The sequence below is a fragment of the Amblyraja radiata genome, chromosome 32 (genome assembly GCF_010909765.2).
Source record: "Amblyraja radiata isolate CabotCenter1 chromosome 32, sAmbRad1.1.pri, whole genome shotgun sequence".
NCBI lineage: Eukaryota > Metazoa > Chordata > Chondrichthyes > Rajiformes > Rajidae > Amblyraja > Amblyraja radiata.
In genome coordinates, this window is record NC_045987.1 from 28,750,933 (window position 1) to 28,769,651 (window position 18,719).

The 18,719-nt window shown below is 48.1% G+C and overlaps 1 protein-coding gene across 2 annotated transcripts in view; it reads left to right on the top strand.

The window, feature by feature from the left end:
- The window catches only part of stxbp1 (syntaxin binding protein 1), a 108,403-nt gene that overhangs the window by 63,238 nt on the left and 26,446 nt on the right, over positions 1-18,719 (top strand). For both annotated transcript variants that reach the window (XM_033049373.1, XM_033049374.1), the window contains exons 7-10: positions 1,757-1,761; positions 4,731-4,882; positions 14,254-14,338; positions 16,307-16,437. In XM_033049373.1, coding sequence (XP_032905264.1) covers positions 1,757-1,761; positions 4,731-4,882; positions 14,254-14,338; positions 16,307-16,437 — 373 coding nt within the window. The remainder of the gene's footprint in view (positions 1-1,756; positions 1,762-4,730; positions 4,883-14,253; positions 14,339-16,306; positions 16,438-18,719) is intronic.

The following is an 18,719-nucleotide window of genomic DNA, read 5'->3' on the forward strand; positions in this document are numbered from 1 at the left end:
CCAGTGAATTGTCCACAGTCAGCCGGCTCCCAGTGGGGAAGTAGTCACGTGTGGATGAACAGATGGAGCTGTGAGCTGCTGTTTACTGCTTTACACAGGAGCTTATGCCAGTATTGATTCATCCTGCCATTGTCTTGTTTTTTATCTGAAAACACAGAAGAGGAAATGAAACGGCTGCCTGGGTCAGGCCCGGCTGCATGTGTCAGGCCCGGCTGCGTGGGTCAGGCTCGGCTGCGTGGGTCAGGCCCGGCTGCCTGGGTCAGGCCCGGCTGCCTGGGTCAGGCCCGGTTGCGTGTGTCAGGCCCGGCTACCTGGGTCAGGCCCGGCTGCCTGGGTCAGGCCCGGTTGCGTGTGTCAGGCCCGGCTGCGTGGGTCAGGCTCGGCTGCGTGGGTCAGGCTCGGCTGCTTGGGTCAGGCCCGGTTGCGTGTGTCAGGCCCAGTTGCGTGTGTCAGGCCCGGCTGCCTGGGTCAGGCTCGGCTACCTGGGTCAGGCCCGGTTGCGTGTGTCAGGCCCGGCTGCGTGGGTTAGGCCCGGCTGCCTGGGTCAGGCTCGGCTACCTGGGTCAGGCCCGGTTGCGTGTGTCAGGCCCGGCTGCGTGGGTTAGGCCCGGCTGCCTGGGTCAGGCCCGGCTGCGTGTGTCAGGCTCGGCTGCGTGTGTCAGGCCCGGCTGCGTGGGTCAGGCCCGGTTGCGTGTGTCAGGCCCGGTTGCGTGGGTTAGGCCCGGTTGCGTGGGTTAGGCCCGGCTGCGTGGGTCAGGCCCGGCTGTGTGGGTCCGTCGTGGCCATTCCTGCATGCGGGCCTCCCTCTAGTGGGAACAGCGCACTCCTCCTCCACCACTCCTGCGCTGTCTCAGTATTTCTCTGCATCCTCTGGTCATTTGGAGCAAACACATTTGTGGAATAAATGACCATTGAAGCATGTCAAGAACATAGTGGTGGGTGTATGGATCGAGCTGTGTCAGGCCCGACTGCGTGGGTCAGTCCTGGCCAAAGCCGCAGGAGGTGCTTGATGCAGGAACTATCACAATTTCATATTCAGAGCAATTCTGGGCCTCGTATCTGAGGAAGGATGCGCTGGCTCTGGAGAGGGTCCAGAGGAGGTTTACAAGAATGATCCCAGGAATTAGTACGTTAACCTATGATCAGCGTTTGTTGGCACTGGGCCTGTACTCACTGGAGTTTAGAAGAATGAGGGGGGACCTCATTGAAACGTACAGAATAGTGAAAGGCTTGGATGGAGTGGATGTGGAGAGGATGTTTCCACTAGTGGGAGAGTCTAGGACTAGAGGTCATAGCCTGAGATAGAAACATAGAAACATAGAAACAAAGAAAATAGGTACAGGAGTAGGCAATTTGGCCCTTGCTCAGCAGGGGCAAACCTATGTGGAATGGCCTCTTTGCACATTGTATGCCTCTCTGTCTCTTATAACAATAGAAACATAGAAAATAAGTCCAGGAGTAGGCCATTCGGCCCTTCGAGACTGCACCGCCATTCAATATGATCATGGCTGATCATCCAACTCAGTATCCTGTACCTGCCTTCTCTCCATACCCCCTGATCCCTTTAGCCACAAGGGCATCTAACTCCCTCTTAAATATAGCCAATGAACTGGCCTCAACTACATTATGTGACAGAGAATTCCAGAAATTCACCACTCTCTGTGTAAAAAATGTTTTTCCCATCTCAGTCCTAAAAGATTTCACCTTTATCCTTAAACTGTGACCCCTTGTTCTGGACTTCCCCAACATCGGGAACAATCTTCCTGCATCTAGCCTGTCCAACCCCTTAAGAATTTTGTAAGTTTCTATAAGATCCCCCCTCAATCTTCCAAATTCTAGCGAGTACAAGCTGAGTCTATCCAGTCTTTCTTCATATGAAAGTCCTGACATCCCAGAAATCAGTCTGGTTAACCTTCTCTGTACTCCCTCTATGGCAAGAATGTCCTTCCTCAGATTAGGAGACCAAAACTGTACGCAATACTCCAGGTGTGGTCTCACCAAGACCCTGTACAACTGCAGTAGAACCTCCCTGTTCCTATACTCAAATCCTTTTGCTATGAATGCTAACATACCATTCGCTTTCTTCACTGCCTGCTGCACCTGCATGCCTAATTTCAATGATTGGTGTACCATGACACGCAGGTCTCGTTGCATCTCCCCTTTTCCTAATCGGCCACCATTCAGGTAATAGTCTACTTTCCTGTTTTTGCCACCAAAGTGGATAACCTCCCATTTAACCACATTATACTGCATCTGCCATGCATTTGCCCACTCACCCAGCCTATCCAAGTCATCTTGCAGTCTCCTAGCATCCTCCTCACAGCTAACACTGCCCCCCAGCTTCATGTCATCTGCAAACTTGGAGATGTTGCATTCAATTCCCTCGTCCAAATCATTAATATATATTGTAAATAGCTGGGGTCCCAGCACTGAACCTTGCGGTACCCCACTAGTCACTGCCTGCCATTCTGAAAAGGACCTGTTAACTCCTACTCTTTATTCCTGTCTTCCAGCCAGTTCTCTATCCACATCAATACTGAACCCCCCAATACCGTGTGCTTTAAGTTTGTATACTAATCTCTTATGTGGGACCTTGTCGAAAGCCTTCTGAAAGTCCAGATATAACACACCCACTGGTTCTCCCTTATCCACTCTACTAGTTACATCCTCGAAAAATTCTATAAGATTCGTCAGACATGATTTACCTTTCATAAATCCATGCTGACTTTGTCCAATGATTTCACCACTTTCCAAATGTGCTGCTATCCCATCTTTAATAACTGATTCTAGCAGTTTCCCCACTACCGATGTTAGACTAACTTATTGACAAACCCATCTATATTTACGCGCAGACACAAAATGCTGGAGTAACTCAGCATCTCCGGAGAGAAGGAATAACCCTTCTTGACCCGAAACATCAGCTGTTCCTTTTCTCCAGAGATCCTGCCGGATTCATTGAGTTACTCCAGCACTTTGTGTCATCTTTGGTGTAAACCAGCATCTGCAGTTCCTTCCTACATATATTTATGTGTAAGTCATTAATATATATCACAAACAAGAGAGGTCCCAGCACAGATTCCTGCAGAACTCCACTAGTCACAGACGCACAGCCAGAATAATACCCCACAGCTCTCTGTCTTCTATGTAAACCTAGCATAATCCATTTGACCAAGTCACCATATATCCCATGCATCTTAATCTACTTGATCAGCCTACCATGCAAGACTTCATCAAATGCCTCACTAAAACCCATGCCTGATCGTATGGGGGAGATAGTTGATGCATGTGACCACTAGGGGCGCCGGTGTATGGAGGAGATAGTTGATGCATGTGACCACTAGGGGCGCCGCATGATGGCAGTGGGTATATGGAGGAGATAGTTGATGCAGGTACTATAATAGCATTCAAAAGACACTCGGACAGGTGCATGGATAGGAAAGATTTAGAGGGATATGGGCCAAACACGGGCAAATAGGACTAGCTTAGAATGGATATGTTGGTGGAGAATGAATGTTGGATTGAAGGGCCTGTTTCCCTGCTGGATGACTCTGTGATTCAAGACAACATCACAGCCCTGCCCCATCAATCACTTCCATCACCTCCTCAACAAATTCAATCAAGTCACGAGAAAGCTTGAGGGCAAAGCTGTAGACATTGTCTACATGGACATCAGCATGATAATGTTCTGCATAGGAGGCTGCTGGGGGCGGTTAGATCGCATGGGACCTAGGCAGAGCTAGCCGACTCCCTTTATTCCCTTTATCCTGTATCTGTGCACTGTGGATAGTTTGATTGTAATCATGTTTTGTCTTGTCTTTGAAGGTAGACACAAAATGCTGCAGTAATTCGGTGAGACAGGCAGCATCTCTGGAGAGAAGTAATGGGTGACGTTTCGGGTTGAGAACCTTCTTCAGTCTTTTCTTTGACTGGATAGCATGCAAAGTAAAATATTTTTCACTGTACCTTGGTACACACAGCATAAACGAAACTAATCAAAACACTTTGCTTTACATACATGAAAATATTGACTGTGTGTTTTTATATTTCTTGCAAGCTTACTCTTCATTTATTTTCTTCCATTTAAATCTTCCTAATTCACTGGCCTACTAGGAATTTTTGCAGAACTTTGTGCCTTTCCATTAATTTTGATGCAATCCATGAATTCCTTTGAACACGCCCTTATTGTTCAGTTCAGTTCAGTTTATTGTAACGTGCACCAAGGTACAGTGAAAAGCTTTTGTTGCGTGCTATCTAGTCAACGGAAAGATTATACGATTACAATCGATCCGTCTATAGTGTACAGATACAGGATGGAGAGAACAACGTGTAGTGCATGATAAAGTTCAGTAAAGTCCGATTAAAGATAGTCCGAGGGTCCCCAGTGAGGTAGATAGCAGTGTGTGAGAAGGCACTGCAGATGTTGATTTTCACAGAAGATAGGCACGAAATGCTGGAGTAACTCAGCGGGTCTGGAATAGGGGATTCCTTTCCCCCAGAGATGATACCTGACCTGCTGAGTTACTGCAGCATTTTGTGTCAATCTTTGAGGTAGGTGGTAGCTCAGGACTGCTCACTAGTTGCCGTGAGGATAGTTGAATGGTCTTACAACAGCCAGTTAACAGATTGCAGGGTCAATGCCGACGTGTTTTTAAGAATTACGGAGCATCTTCCTAAAGGTTGGCTTTGTAGGCAATCTGTGTGTATGAGGATTCACGCTGGTGCTTGTGTTGCAGGTCTACTCTTTGGATGTCCCCGATGCATTCCAGAGCTTCTACAGCCCCCACAAGACACAGCTGCGAAACCCTCTGCTGGAGAGACTGGCCGAGCAGATAGCAACCCTGTGTGCCACGTTGAAGGAGTACCCTGCTGTCAGATACCGAGGGTAAGGCCCTGCACACACGCCCTCAAGATCCAATACCGGGGTGAGATACGGGGATAACGCCTTCCATGCACCGCCACTCTCCACCTCCTGAAGATATGAGGGTGGTCCTTGTGTTTCCTCAGATATACTTGACCTGTTGGATGACTCCTTTACCGGCTGTACCATTTGTGCAGAAGTGACTGACGACACCAAACTCTCCCTCAGTGGGGGTCTGAACGATTGATTGATATTTTATTAACACACGGTACATTTCACAGTGAGACTCTTGGTTTTGTACACCAATCACAGGGTATGCAAAGAGTCACCACGTATAGGGCACCGACAAAGTTACAAAGTCTTCACTGTAGACCCCAATTGTTCCTTTGTTCACTCGGCGCCCTCCCCCCCCCCCTCCTAGGTGCAGGAGGAGGCCATTCGGCCCTTCGAGTCAGCACCGCCATTCATTGTGATCATGGCTGATCATCCCCTATCAATAACCCGTGCCTCCCTTCTCCCCATATCCCTTGACTCCACTAGCCCCTAGAGCTCTATCTAACTCTCTCTTAAATCCATCCAGTGATTTGGCCTCCACTGTGGCAGGGAATTCCATAAATTCACAACTCTGTGAGAAAAAGTTTTTTTCTCACCTCAGTCTTAAATGACCTCCCCTTTATTCTAAGACTGTGGCCCCTGGTTTTGGACTCACCCAACTTAGTGAACATTTTTCCTGCATCTAGATGGCCCTCACGACCATCCACACTGTTCCCGCTCCACAATGAGCGCTCCTACATCAGGGACTTCCACGGGTTAAGAAGCACGTCGCATATTTTGAAGGAGGCTTTGAACCTATTCTTAAATTGGGTCGTCTGTCCAGCCAGTAGTCACTTCCATGGCTGAGTGTCGACCACGGGAGTGCAGTGATGGGTCTTCATACGGTGTAGTTTGGCAAACAGCTGCTGGAATGGAACCATGGCTCAGTGCTGGGGTTGCTGGCTCAGCAGAGGATATTACTACTCGCCCCACAAGATCTCCAGTGAATTTGGAATTTTGCTGAACCCTGGTGTATGTGACAATGGACTCATCTGAATCTGAATCAGGATTTTGCAGCAACAGTGTTGTTTTCTTTCCAGAGCATTGAGGTGCTTGCTGGAAACCGTCTGGGTCTCACCAGCAGGATTGAACCCAGGACCCTGGCGCTGTGAGGTGGCGGCTCTACCAGCTGTGCCACCGAGCTGCCCGCTCTCATTGAGCCTCTGCATCTTCTACACTCAGTCCATCGACTGAGACAAAAGCCTTCTTCACCACATTATCCACATGTGATGCCACTTTGAGGGAACTATGTACCCCTCTGCTGCACAGCACTCCCCGGGGCCCTGCCATTCACTGGGAAGGTCCTGGCTGGGTGGACTTCCTAAAATGCTGCACATCACACTTGTCTGCCCTAAACTCCATCAGCCGTTCCCCTGCCCTTTTCCCCAGCTGATCAAGAACAGGGACAACCTCTTACTGCAAGCAACATCCAAAACTGTGAGATTTGTTCATGTCGGGCCAAGTTATAGATTCCATTCAGTCCCATCATAAATGAGTACATAGAACATGGAACTGTACTATGCTGTGCCACTGTGCTGCCCTATTTCTACACAGCTATTGGGTCATAAATTCAAAGTAGTCCCGTGGTATCCATCAAATAAACAAATCAGAAGATTTATATAAGTGACACACATTACATTAACATAAATGGTCATAACTCCATCGAGAGGGTAGAAGGGCCGAAAGAGGCCACACAATGGCATTAGTGAGCCGGGTTACAGAAAATACCAAAGCATTTTATAGCTATATGAAAAACTAGAGGATAACCAGGGAAACGGTGGGATCAACGAAGGAACAAGGAGGGAATTTGTGCTTGGAGTCTGGGGATGTGGGCGAGGTAGTAAACTACTATTTTGCATCCATTTTTACCAAGAAGAAGGATAAGGAGAACAGTGAGATGAGTGCGGCAATACTAATATGCAACGGCAGTTTAGGATTAGGGAGGAGGAGGTGCTAGTGCTCTTGAAGAAGATTAAGGTAGATAAATCCCCAGGACTTGGTGGGATTTATCCCAGGTTATTGTGAATGGTAAGAGGAGATTGCGGGAACGTTGACAAACAGCTTTGTGTCTGCACTAGCCACACGCGAGGTCTGGGGACTGGAGAGTGGCCAATGTACTTCCTGTACTTAAGAAGAAAGTAGAGGGAAGTACAGTGTCGGTGTTGAAGGCGGCACGGTGGTGCAGCGGTAGAGTTGCTGCCTCACAGCACCAGAGATCTGGGTTCAATCCTGACTGTAGGTGCTGTCTGTACGGAGTTTGTACGTTCTCCCTGTGACCGCGTGGGTTTTCTCCGGGTGCTCCGGTTTCCTCCCACAGTCCAAAAACATGCATATTTGTAGGTTAATTGGCCTCTGTAAATTGTACCTGGTATGGGATAGAACTAGTGTGCGGGCGGGGGAAAGATAATATTCAGGCTGGAGGTTTGCGACCAGTTCCGCAGGGATCTGTGCGGTTTATGATATATACAGGTTCTCGAGATTGATCCCTGGGATGGCGGGACTGTCATATAAGGAAAGATTGAAAAGACTGGACTTGTATTCACTGGAGTTTAGAAGGATGAGGGGGAATCTTATAGAAACATATAAAATTATAAAAGGACTGGACAAGCTAGATGCAGGAAAAATTTTCCCAATGTTGGGCGAGTCCAGAACCAGGGGCCACAGTCTTAGAATAAAGGGGAGATCATTTAAGACTGAGGTGAGAAAAACTTTTTCACCCAGAGAGTTGTGAATTTATGGAATTCCCTGCCACAGAGGGCAGTGGAGGCCAAATCACTGGATGGATGTAAGAGAGAGTTAGATAGAGCTCTAGGGGGTAGTGGAATCAAGGGATATGGGGAGAAGGCAGGCACGGGTTATTGATAGGGGACGATCAGCCATGATCACAATGAATGGCGCTGCTGGCTCGAAGGGCCGAATGGTCTCCTCCTGCACCTATTTTCTATGTTTCTATGTTTCTGTATTAAAATGACCTGGATGTAAACGTAGATGAGTTCTTCGGTGAGTTTGCAGTTGGCACCACGATTGCCGGGGCTATGGACAGTGAGGAAGGCTATCACAATATACAGCGGGATACAGATCAGCTCCAGAAACGGGCGGAGAAATGGCAGAAGGAGTTTAATCCAAGCAAGGGTCAGGTGTTGCACTTTGGGAAGTCAAATGTAAGAGGCATGAACTACACTTAATGGCATGAACCTTAACAGCATCGATGTTCCTGACAGCGCCATCCAGCTATCGGGGCGTCATTTACTCCGAGCGGACAGGACATCAGACTCCGGTAAGACCAGAGGTGGGGGTCTGTGCATTTATGTAAATAAAGCATGGTGCACGGACTCCACCATCATCGAGAGTCACTGCTCAGCTAACCTTGAGTTCCTCTTGGTTAGATGCAGACCGTTCTATCTGCCCAGAGAGTTCACCTCCACTGTTGTGACTGCAGCCTATATCCCTCCTGATGCTAATGCCAAGCTTGCAATGAAAGAGCTGCATACTGCCATTAGCAATCAACAGACGCACAACCCCGAGGCAGCCTTCATTGTTGCGGGTGACTTCAATCACTCTAACCTGAAGACTGTACTCCCCAAATTCCACCAACATGTCTCCTTCCCCACTAGAGTAGACAAGACACTGGACAAAGTCTACACCAACATGGCTGAAGCTTACAAAGCCATCCCCCTCCCCCACCTTGGTCAGTCTGATCACGTCTCATTGTTCCTGCTCCCTAAGTACTCCCCACTCATCAGACGGGTTAAACCCACTGTGAGGACAGTTAAAGTCTGGTCAGAGGAAGCGGACTTCACACTTCAGCAGTGTTTTGGAAACACTGACTGGAAGGCGTTTGCAGCCCAGGCCACCCTTGACTCCCACACGGACATTGATTCCTACACATCCTCTGTTCTGGACTTTATAAACTCCACCATCAATAGTGTCACCTCCCTCAAACAGGTGACCATATTCCCGAATCAGAAGCCATGGATGAACAGCGAGGTCAGGCTACTGCTGAAAGCACGGGACACCGCTTTCAGGTCAGGCGATGCTCGAGCCTACAGTTCAGCCAGGGCTAACCTGAAGAGGGGCATCAAGAAGGCCAAGCACTGCCATAAGCTCAGGATTGAGGAGCACTTCAACAACAACTCCGACCCCCGACGCATGTGGCAAGGCATCCAGGCCATCACGGACTACAGACCCTCCAACACCACCCCCACATCCAGCGACGCCTCCTTCCTTGAGGAGCTTAACCACTTCTATGGCCGCTTTGACAGGGACAATCTAGAGACAGCCATCAAGGCTGTGCTACCTGCCGATCACCAACCCCTCACACTCACCCCCTACGACGTATTCGTGGCACTGAGTAGGACTAATGCACGTAAAGCTGCTGGCCCTGACGGCATCCCCGGGCGCGTGCTCAGGGCCTGTGCTGCGCAGCTGACAGACGTCTGGACTGACATCTTCAACCTGTCACTTGCCCAAGCAGTTGTCCCCACGTGCCTTAAAACCACCTCCATCGTGCCAGTGCCAAAACACTCCACTGCGGCAAGCCTCAACGACTTCCGCCCAGTTGCACTTACCCCCATCATCACCAAGTGCTTCGAGAGGCTGGTCCTGGCACACCTCAAAAGCTGCCTACCCCCCACACTGGATCCCTATCAGTTTGCCTACCGCAAGAACAGGAGTACGGAGGATGCCATCTCAACGGCACTTCACTCCGCCCTCTCCCACCTCGACAACAGAGACACTTACGTAAGAATGCTGTTCATCGATTACAGCTCAGCATTCAACACCATTATACCATCAAAACTGATCACCAAACTCGGTAACCTGGGCATCGACCCCTCCCTCTGCAACTGGATACTGGACTTTCTAACCAACAGACCCCAGTCTGTTAGGTTAGACAAGCACACCTCTTCAACCCTCACCCTGAACACCGGCGTTCCACAGGGCTGTGTGCTGAGCCCCCTCCTCTACTCCCTCTTCACCTATGACTGCACACCTGTACATGGTACTAACACCATCATCAAGTATGCAGATGATACAACGGTGATTGGCCTCATCAGCAACAACGATGAGTCTGCCTGCAGGGAGGAGGTCCAGCACTTAGCAGCATGGTGCGCAGACAACAACCTGGCCCTTAACTCCAAGAAGACCAAGGAGCTCATTGTAGACTTCAGGAAGTCCAGGGGCGGCACGCACACCCCCATCCACATTAACGGGACGGAGGAGGAACGTGTTTCTAGCTTCAGATTCCTGGGAGTCAACATCTCCGATGACCTCTCTGGGACCCACAATACCTCAACTCTGATCAAGAAGGCTCACCAACGTCTCTTCTTCCTGAGGAGACTGAAGAAGGTCCATCTGTCTCCTCAGATCCTGGTGAACTTCTACCGCGGCACCATCGAGAGCATCCTTACCAACTGCATCACAGTATGGTATGGCAACTGCTCTGTCTCCGACCGGAAGGCATTGCAGAGGGTGGTGAAAATTGCCCAACGCATCACCGGTTCCTCGCTCCCCTCCATTGAGTCTGTCCAAAGCAAGCGTTGTCTGCGGAGGGCGCTCAGCTTCGCCAAGGACTGCTCTCACCCCAACCATGGACTGTTTACCCTCCTACCATCCGGGAGGCGCTACAGGTCTCTCCGTTGCCGAACCAGCAGGTCCAGGAACAGCTTCTTCCCGGCAGCTGTCACTCTACTCAACAACGTACCTCGGTGACTGCCAATCAACCCCCCACCCCCCGGACACTTATTATCACTTATTATTATTTATTTAAATCATTTGCTATGTCGCTCTTCCAGGGAGATGCTAAATGCATTTCGTTGTCTCTGTACTGTACACTGACAATGACAATTAAAATTGAATCTGAATCTGAATCTGTAGGGGGGATCTTATTAAACTCCCTGAAAGTGGCAGCACCAATAGATAGAGCAATAAGGATGGCACATGATATACTTATCTTCATAGGTTGGGGCATTGAGTATTAAGTGGGGAAGTCATAAGGCTTCGTTGAGGCTGCATGTGGAGTATTGTGTAGTCTGGTCACCCCATTACAGGAAGGATGTGGAGGCTTTGGAGAGGCTGCAGAGGAGATTTACCAGGATGATGCCTGGATTTGGGGGCAGTAGCAACAGGGAGAGGTTGGACAGACTTGGGTTGTTCTCTTTGGAACATCGGAGGTTGCGGGGAGACCCGATTAGTTTATACAGTTATGAGAGGCATAGATGGAGTAGACATTTAGAATCTTTTTCCCAGGACGGAAAAATCAAACGCTAGAGGGCATAGCTTTAAGGTTAGAGGGGCTAAGTTTAATGGAGATGTGCGGGGCAGATTTTTACACAGAGGGTGGTGAGTGCCTGGAACACACTGCCAGGGATGATGGTTGAAGCAGATATGTTGGTGGCATTTAAATTATTTTTGGATAGGTACATGGATATGCAGGGAATGGAGGGGGATGGGATATGTGCAGGCAGATAAGTGATGGCATCATGGTCAGCACCAAAATCGTGGGCTGAAGGGCCTGTTCCTGTGCTGTCCTAAATTCCATGTAAAACCCCAGCCTGAAGATTGCCCTCTGAGCCATTGGATAGATTGTTGAATTGGCCTGTGGAGCAGAGCTCTGGGCAGGTTGGCAGTGCCTGCTCACAATCCTGGCATCCCCAGCAATGTCTGGATAGGCAATGTCAATAGAAACATAGAAAATAGGTGCGGGAGGAGGCCATTCGGCCCTTCGAGCCAGCATTCGTTGTGATCATGGCTGATCGTCCCCTATCAATAACCCGTGCCTGTCTTCTCCCCATACAATGTATGGATAGGAAATGCCAATACCTGGATAAGCAATGCCAATGCTTGGATAGGCTGGCAGTGTCTGGTTAGGTTGGCAGTGCCTGCTCACAACCCCGGCAGCCCCACTGTGAGTTGACACACTCCCACACTGAGAGCTCTCATCTATAAAACCCAACCTACAATCCATAGAAGAAATGTTGTTACTCAAAGAGACTAAGTCATTAAGAGGATTTACTGTTTACCAAAATGCTTGTTGTGTAATGTCCAGCTCTGCGTGGCGACTTTAACACCTTGATAAGAGGATAAAGAGGAGCAGGAGTCAGCCATTGCAGCTTTCAGACCTGTCCATTCTCTATCTCAGCACAAAGTTGTGGTTCTGCCCCACATCCCTTCATTCCTGTAATATCCAGGTCTAGCCACTTCATCTCTCCAACAAGCCACAGTCCACATGCGTAAAGGTTTACTTTGATTGGGTAAGAAAACATTCCCTCTGCATCATAATTGTCTAATCCTCTGACTAACGGATGGCACAGTGGGGCAGTGGTGCAGCGGTAGAGTTGCTGCCTCACAGCGCCAGAGATCCGGGTTCGACCCTGACTACGGGTGCTGTCTGTATGGAGTTTGTACGTTCTCCCCGTGAATTGAGTTATCTCCAATTTCCTTCCACATTCCAAAGAAGTACAGGTTTGTAGGTTAATGGTTCAGTAAAATTGTAAATTGTCCCCAGTGTGTGTAGGATAGTGTTAATGTGCGGGGATCGCTGGTCGGCGGGGATCTGATTTCCGCGCTGTATGTCTGAACTAAACTAAACAAAATTTCTGATTGTTTTTTTGATGCAGAGAAACTTATGGCCCTGTCCCACTTAGGCAACTTTTTAAGAGACTGCAGAAGATTATGCAGTCGCCACGTGGTCACCACATGTTCGCAGGTGGTTGCCGTGGAGTCGCCTTCATGGTCGTGAGGAGTTCCCACATTCTGGGAACTAGTCGCGGCCTCATTATGGTCGCTGAGAAATTTTCAACGTTGAACAAAATAGCGGCGACTGCAATGAAGCCGCCATGGAAAGTAGCGAGTATAGAGAGAATTTTGCTGGAAGAATCTATCTCGCTTTTTTATAACACCCAAAATAAAAAGCAGACAACTTGCTGTCCAACAACACTGTTGGAGGCTGTGTGGGAGTACGGAGGCAGACCACTCGCATATTTTCTGGAACTGTGTAAAGATAAGGCCATACTGGGAAAATGTTAATGCAGCTGTAAATAATATCTTGGGTTATAAAATCCCAAATACCTGCCCTGTGATGTATCTGGGGCGTATTAAAGATATTGTAAAGATAGAAGATACATATTTGATTAAAGTTTTGCTTGCAGCAAGTAAGAAGGCCATTACCAGGCAGTGGCTTAATAAATAAAGTCCAAAACAGGAACAGTGGTTAGAAATTGTGCGAGACATCTTTAATATGGAGAAATTGACATATTCCTTGAGAGTCAAGGAGAATTCATTTGAGAAGATCTGGGAAAAATGGACCGTTTATTTGAGCCATGACACCAATTAGATAAATGCCGAGCTAGATATGGGTAGATTGCGTTATATAGAACTAGATGGTATGTTTGTATGAATATTGAATTATTTCCAGATAACTAATCAATGTAATGTTTTTTCTTTTTTAATTTGGTAAGTGAACCACACGGTCTTATTCCAATTTTTTATTTATTTACTTTTTTTTCCCCCCTATCTACTTATTTTCTTAATTTGATTTTTGTTTTTCTTATTTTGTTTTATTTATGGTGATGGTGTTGCACTGTTTTGTATATATCTCTGAAAAATCAATAAAAATATAAGTGTAAAAAAAAGGAAAGTAGCGAGAATTCTTGTGCCGTAGGCGGGTCGCCAGGAGGTCCTAGTGGGTCGCTAGGAGGTTGGATGTTCTCGTAGGTTGTAGCCGGTGCTGACCGGTGAATTTCATTGGCACATTGGGGAATAAAAACGTAAACAGTAGTTTTCAGAACCAAGGGTAACCGACCAGTAATGTTAATGTCTGCCGAGCTTCACAGCTGTGTATCTCTGGCTTCTTAAAAGTTGTCTCCACTCCTTCTCCCCCCTTCTCCCCCACCCCCTCTCCCCCCCCCCTCTTTTAAAGGACTTACCGTACACTGTGCTTTAGCCGTCTTAATTACAGCACCAACCTTCCTGTTCATCTGTACCACCTTGGCTTTGCACCGTGTGAATTTCAGACAGCGCTCCCCCCGCTTGCCCTGGCCCCCACCTTTGCGATGTGCTTGTGTGTGTGTGTGTGTGTGTGTGTGTGTGTGTGTGTGTGTGTGTGTGTGTGTGTGTGTGTGTGTGTGTGTGTGTGTGTGTGTGTGTGTGTGTGTGTGCGTGTGCGTGTGTGCGTGTGTTCCACTGACAGTCGCCGGCAGTCCGCAAAAAAATTGCCTAAGTGGGACAGGACCATAAGGAATTTAAGAAATATGCTACTTAATGATGGTATTTTCCAAATAAATAGCTCCATGTTCCATTTTCAGAGATTATAAAGAAAATGCCATGCTTGCTCAGCTGGTTCAAGATAAACTCGATGCTTACAAAGCTGACGATCCAACTATGGGTGAGGTAAGTGACTGATACAAATGCAAATGTAATGTAGCACAAAGTGCAGTCAGTGTGCAGTGTAAAGTGCAGCTTCTTTTCACAATAAGCGAGCCCCTTTGAATGATTTCACTGCCTTCAGTCTACAGAGTTTGCACAGATATCTCTACATTCAAATCACATCTGATCTTTTTGCCCCAACATAGACCCACAAAGATGTTCGCAAACCTACACATTCTAAAGAACAATTCACAGATTAGTTTAGTTTAGTTTTGGAGATACAGCACGAAAACAGGCCCTTCGGCCCACCGAGTCCGTGCCAGCGATCCCCGCACACTAACACTATCATACACACACTAAATTAGCTTGGTTAAAATGTAAAATTGTCTCTAGTGTGTGTAGGGTAGTGCCAGTGTGCAGGGATCGCTGGTCGGTATGGACTCAGTGGGTCGAAGGGGCTGTTTCCGCGCTGTATCTCTAAACTAAACTAAACTAGGGGCAATTTACAATTTTAGCGAAGCAAATTAACCTACAAACATGTACGTCTTTGGAATATGGGAGGAAACTGAAGTTCCTGGGGAAACGTACAGGTCACAGGGAGAAAGTACCAACTGTGTACAGACAGCACCCGTAGCCAGGATTGAACCCGGGTTCCTGACGCTGTGAGGCAGCAACTCTACCGCTGCACCACCTTGCTGCTCCTCTAAGTGTTTATGCCTCTTCACAGGGGCCTGGTGCAAAGCACTTGGAGGCCTTGCACTTGGTCAGCCCTGACTGAAGAAAGAGCAAGCAGCTTGGGACAACTTGCATTGGAGTTTAGAGAAACAAGATTCTATTATACAGATACAAGCAGGATTGACAAGCTGACAGGATGCTTCCCTGAGAGGAGGGGTGGGAGTGGGTCAGGAATGCGGGAAAATAGTTTTTGCAATAAAGGGTTAACCATTTAAGTCAAAGATGAAGAGGAATAGCTTCTATCAAAAAATGGTGAATCTGGAATTCTCGACCATAGAAACAAAGCATTGATTATATTCTGTGAAGAGACTGCCAAATATTAATCTACTTTAGGGTCAGAAAGTGCAAAATGGTGTTGAAACTAAGATTGGATCAGCCGTGATCTAAAAAAATGGCAGAGCAACATCCTCGTACAGTTTCTCTTTCCAGCTTAATGGCACCTTGCACATAGTGGAGTGGCCAAAAGTGATCACAGTACTCCATGTACAGCCTCATCAACATCTTGAACAACTGAAACATAACAACCCAACTCCTATAATTAATTCTCTGACTGATGAAGTTTAGAAGGATGAGTGGGGCGGGGACTTCATTGAAACGTTAGCAATAGTGAAAGGCATGGATAGAGTGGATGTGGAGAGGATGTTTCCGCTCGTGGGAGAGTCTACGGCCAGAGGCCGTGGCCTCAGAATAAAAGGACGTACCTTTAGAAAGGAGATGGGGAGGAATTTATTGGGTCAGAGGGTGGTGAATCCGTGGGAATCATTTCCGCAGACGGCTGTGGAGGTCAGGTCAATGGATAATTTTAAGGGATTATGGGGAGAAGGCAAGAGAATGAAGTTGAGAGGGAAGGGTAGATCACTCATCATTGAATGGCGGAGTGGATTTGTTGGGCCAAATGGCCTAATTCCTCTCCTGGAACATATGAGGAAGGCCAGCATGCCAAAAACATTCTTCACCACCCTATCTTCCTGAACTCTGAGATCCCTCTGCTCTACAACACTCCCCAGGGACTTGCCATTTACTATGAAAGCCCTATGACTTCTGAAATGCAACACCTCGCACACATCTGAATTAAACTGATGAAGGCTCTTTGATGTGAAGTATTAACTGTGTTGGTCTATTGACAGATGATGCCTGAATTGCTGAATATTAGCATCAATTCCGATTTGCGTTGAATAATGTTGTATGATTATTAATGGATACAATGAAGCTGAGAGCATCTAGCTTGACCCTAGCTCCTGAACCGTCTGCTTGCAGGGTCCAGACAAGGCCCGCTCCCAGTTGCTGATCGTGGACCGTGGCTTTGACCCTGCCTCCCCCGTGCTCCATGAACTGACCTTCCAGGCCATGGCCTGTGACCTGCTGCCTGTTGAAAACGACGTCTACAAGTGAGTTTTACTTGGCCAAGAATGTCACCGCTCACGTCACAGAGTTAAGGTCACGTCAACTTGTAGAAAATGTTGAAGAAGGAACTGCAGATGCTGGAAAATCGAAGGTAGACAAAAATACTGGAGAAACTCATCGTAGATGCTGCTGCACCCGCTGAGTTTCTCCAGCATTTTTGTCTACCTGGTGTAGAAAAATGGTCAGGTTCAGGCCAGCCCTGACCTCTGCATTTCTGACATTCACCGTTTACCATATCTCATTCTCCACAACATAGACTTCAGACATTGGATATACAGCGCAGAAACAGTCTTTTGGCCCACCGTGTCCGCGCTGACCAGTGATCACCCTGTACACTAGCACTATTCTATACACTAGGGACAATTTGCAGAAGTCAATTTACCTACGAACCTGTACATCTTTGGAGTTTGGTTTAGCTTAGAGATACAGCACGGAAACAGGCCCTTTGTCCCGCAAATTTCGACCAGCGATCCCCGCACACCAACACCGTCCGACAAGCCGTAGGGACAATTCGCAATTGTACCAAGCCTGTGCATATCTGTGGTGTGGGAAGAAACCGGTGATCTCGGAGAAAACCCACGCAGGTCACAGGGAGAACGTACAAACTCTGTGCAGACAGCACCCATAGTCAGGATCGAACCCGGTGCCGTGAGACAGCAACTCTGCCGCTGTGCCACCGTGCCACCCTGCCCACTTTAATGAGGACACCACAGTTAAGCCCACTTTCTCTTCCGCTCCACCCCCTACCCACACTGTGTGAAATGGCCACGTTGATTGTGCAGGATTGCCAAGCCCCGTTCAGTTTGTCCACCCACTTGGAGATGTAACTGGGATTATTCCAACTCCGGTCATGGGCACACGATGCTGGAGTAACACACTGGGCAACTGGAGTACTCCAGCACTCTGGGCCTTCTTTTCTAAACCGGCATCTGCCGTTCCTTTTGCCATCAGTTTCTGGACAAAAGCTCTCCTTCTCATTGAACTAGAATTCAAAGCTCAGATAAAGCTGATCTTCTGTTGGTCCAACTTCCATGCTTGTCATCTTCTACTGCTCCGTGCAGTTTAAAATCATGTCAAAAATCTGTTTTTTCCCCAATGGTGTTTTATTTGTCACCTATGCAAATTATTTTTGCATATATTACACATGTGGGCGCCGCCATTATTGGTGCCATTACTCAAAATCGAAAGTCGTCTGGCACACCCGATGTACTGGAGCCGTTCCTGCGAGCCAACTCCTCTCCTTGCCCAGCCATCTTTGTGTCCCGCGGGCAGCTCCTGCAGCCGACCTTGAAGGAGCTGGAGGCATTACCCTGGTTCACAATCCTTGCTCCTTGCGTCTCATGTCTCCAGCTCCCTCCCGGGACTGTCCACCAGTGAGCCTTCAGGCGGGGCCCGACAAGCCTTTGGGCGAGGTCACACCGAACGACCAGCCTTCCGCCCGGGCACCTCAGCAAGGCGTCAGCTGCAAAACATTATCTCCTGTTCATGCAATGACTCCATTTGTCTCTTTTAACAGATCTCTCATGGCCTTCACCCCTTCCCCCAACTCTGGAATCTTCCCTAGCCCTATACCCCTCTGCTCTGGCCTCTAGTGTGTCCTTTATATCTCTCCCCTCTACATCAGAGGGAGCGTCTCAACCCAAAACATCACCCATTCTTTCTCTCCAGAGATGCTGCCTGTCCCAGTATCTACCCCTCTACTGGCCCCACCTTCAGCTGCCAGAGCATCAACTCTGCAACTCTCACCACAAATACTCCCGTTTCTCTACCCCGCTTTGCTCTTTGCAGACATCGCGCTCTCAGCAACCGTTTGGTTCTCTGCCCAGCGCAGTGTTTAGTTTCATGCTCGATGCTCATTCATTGCCCATCCCCAGCCTTGCCTGAAGGCTATTACAGCGGACAGTGTCCCAGATAGAACAATGACATGCTTACTTGTAGCAGCACAACACAATATAGAAACATAGTACATTGGAAACAATACCATAAACCAGAGAGAAAAAAAAATCAGTGTGTGTGTGTATATACGCACAAATACACATATATGTCGATCATATCTATATATATATACGTACACATGCACACATACGTTCACACAAAAAAACAAACACTAATAGTGCAATAATAACAATAGTCTAGTACAGGGCTTATTTGAGGTTGTCGTGTTTAATAGCTTAATGCTGCAGGGAAGAAGCTGTTCCTGACCCAGGACGTTACAGTTTTCAGGCTCCTCTAGCTTCTTCCCGATGGCAGGGCTGAGATGAGTGTG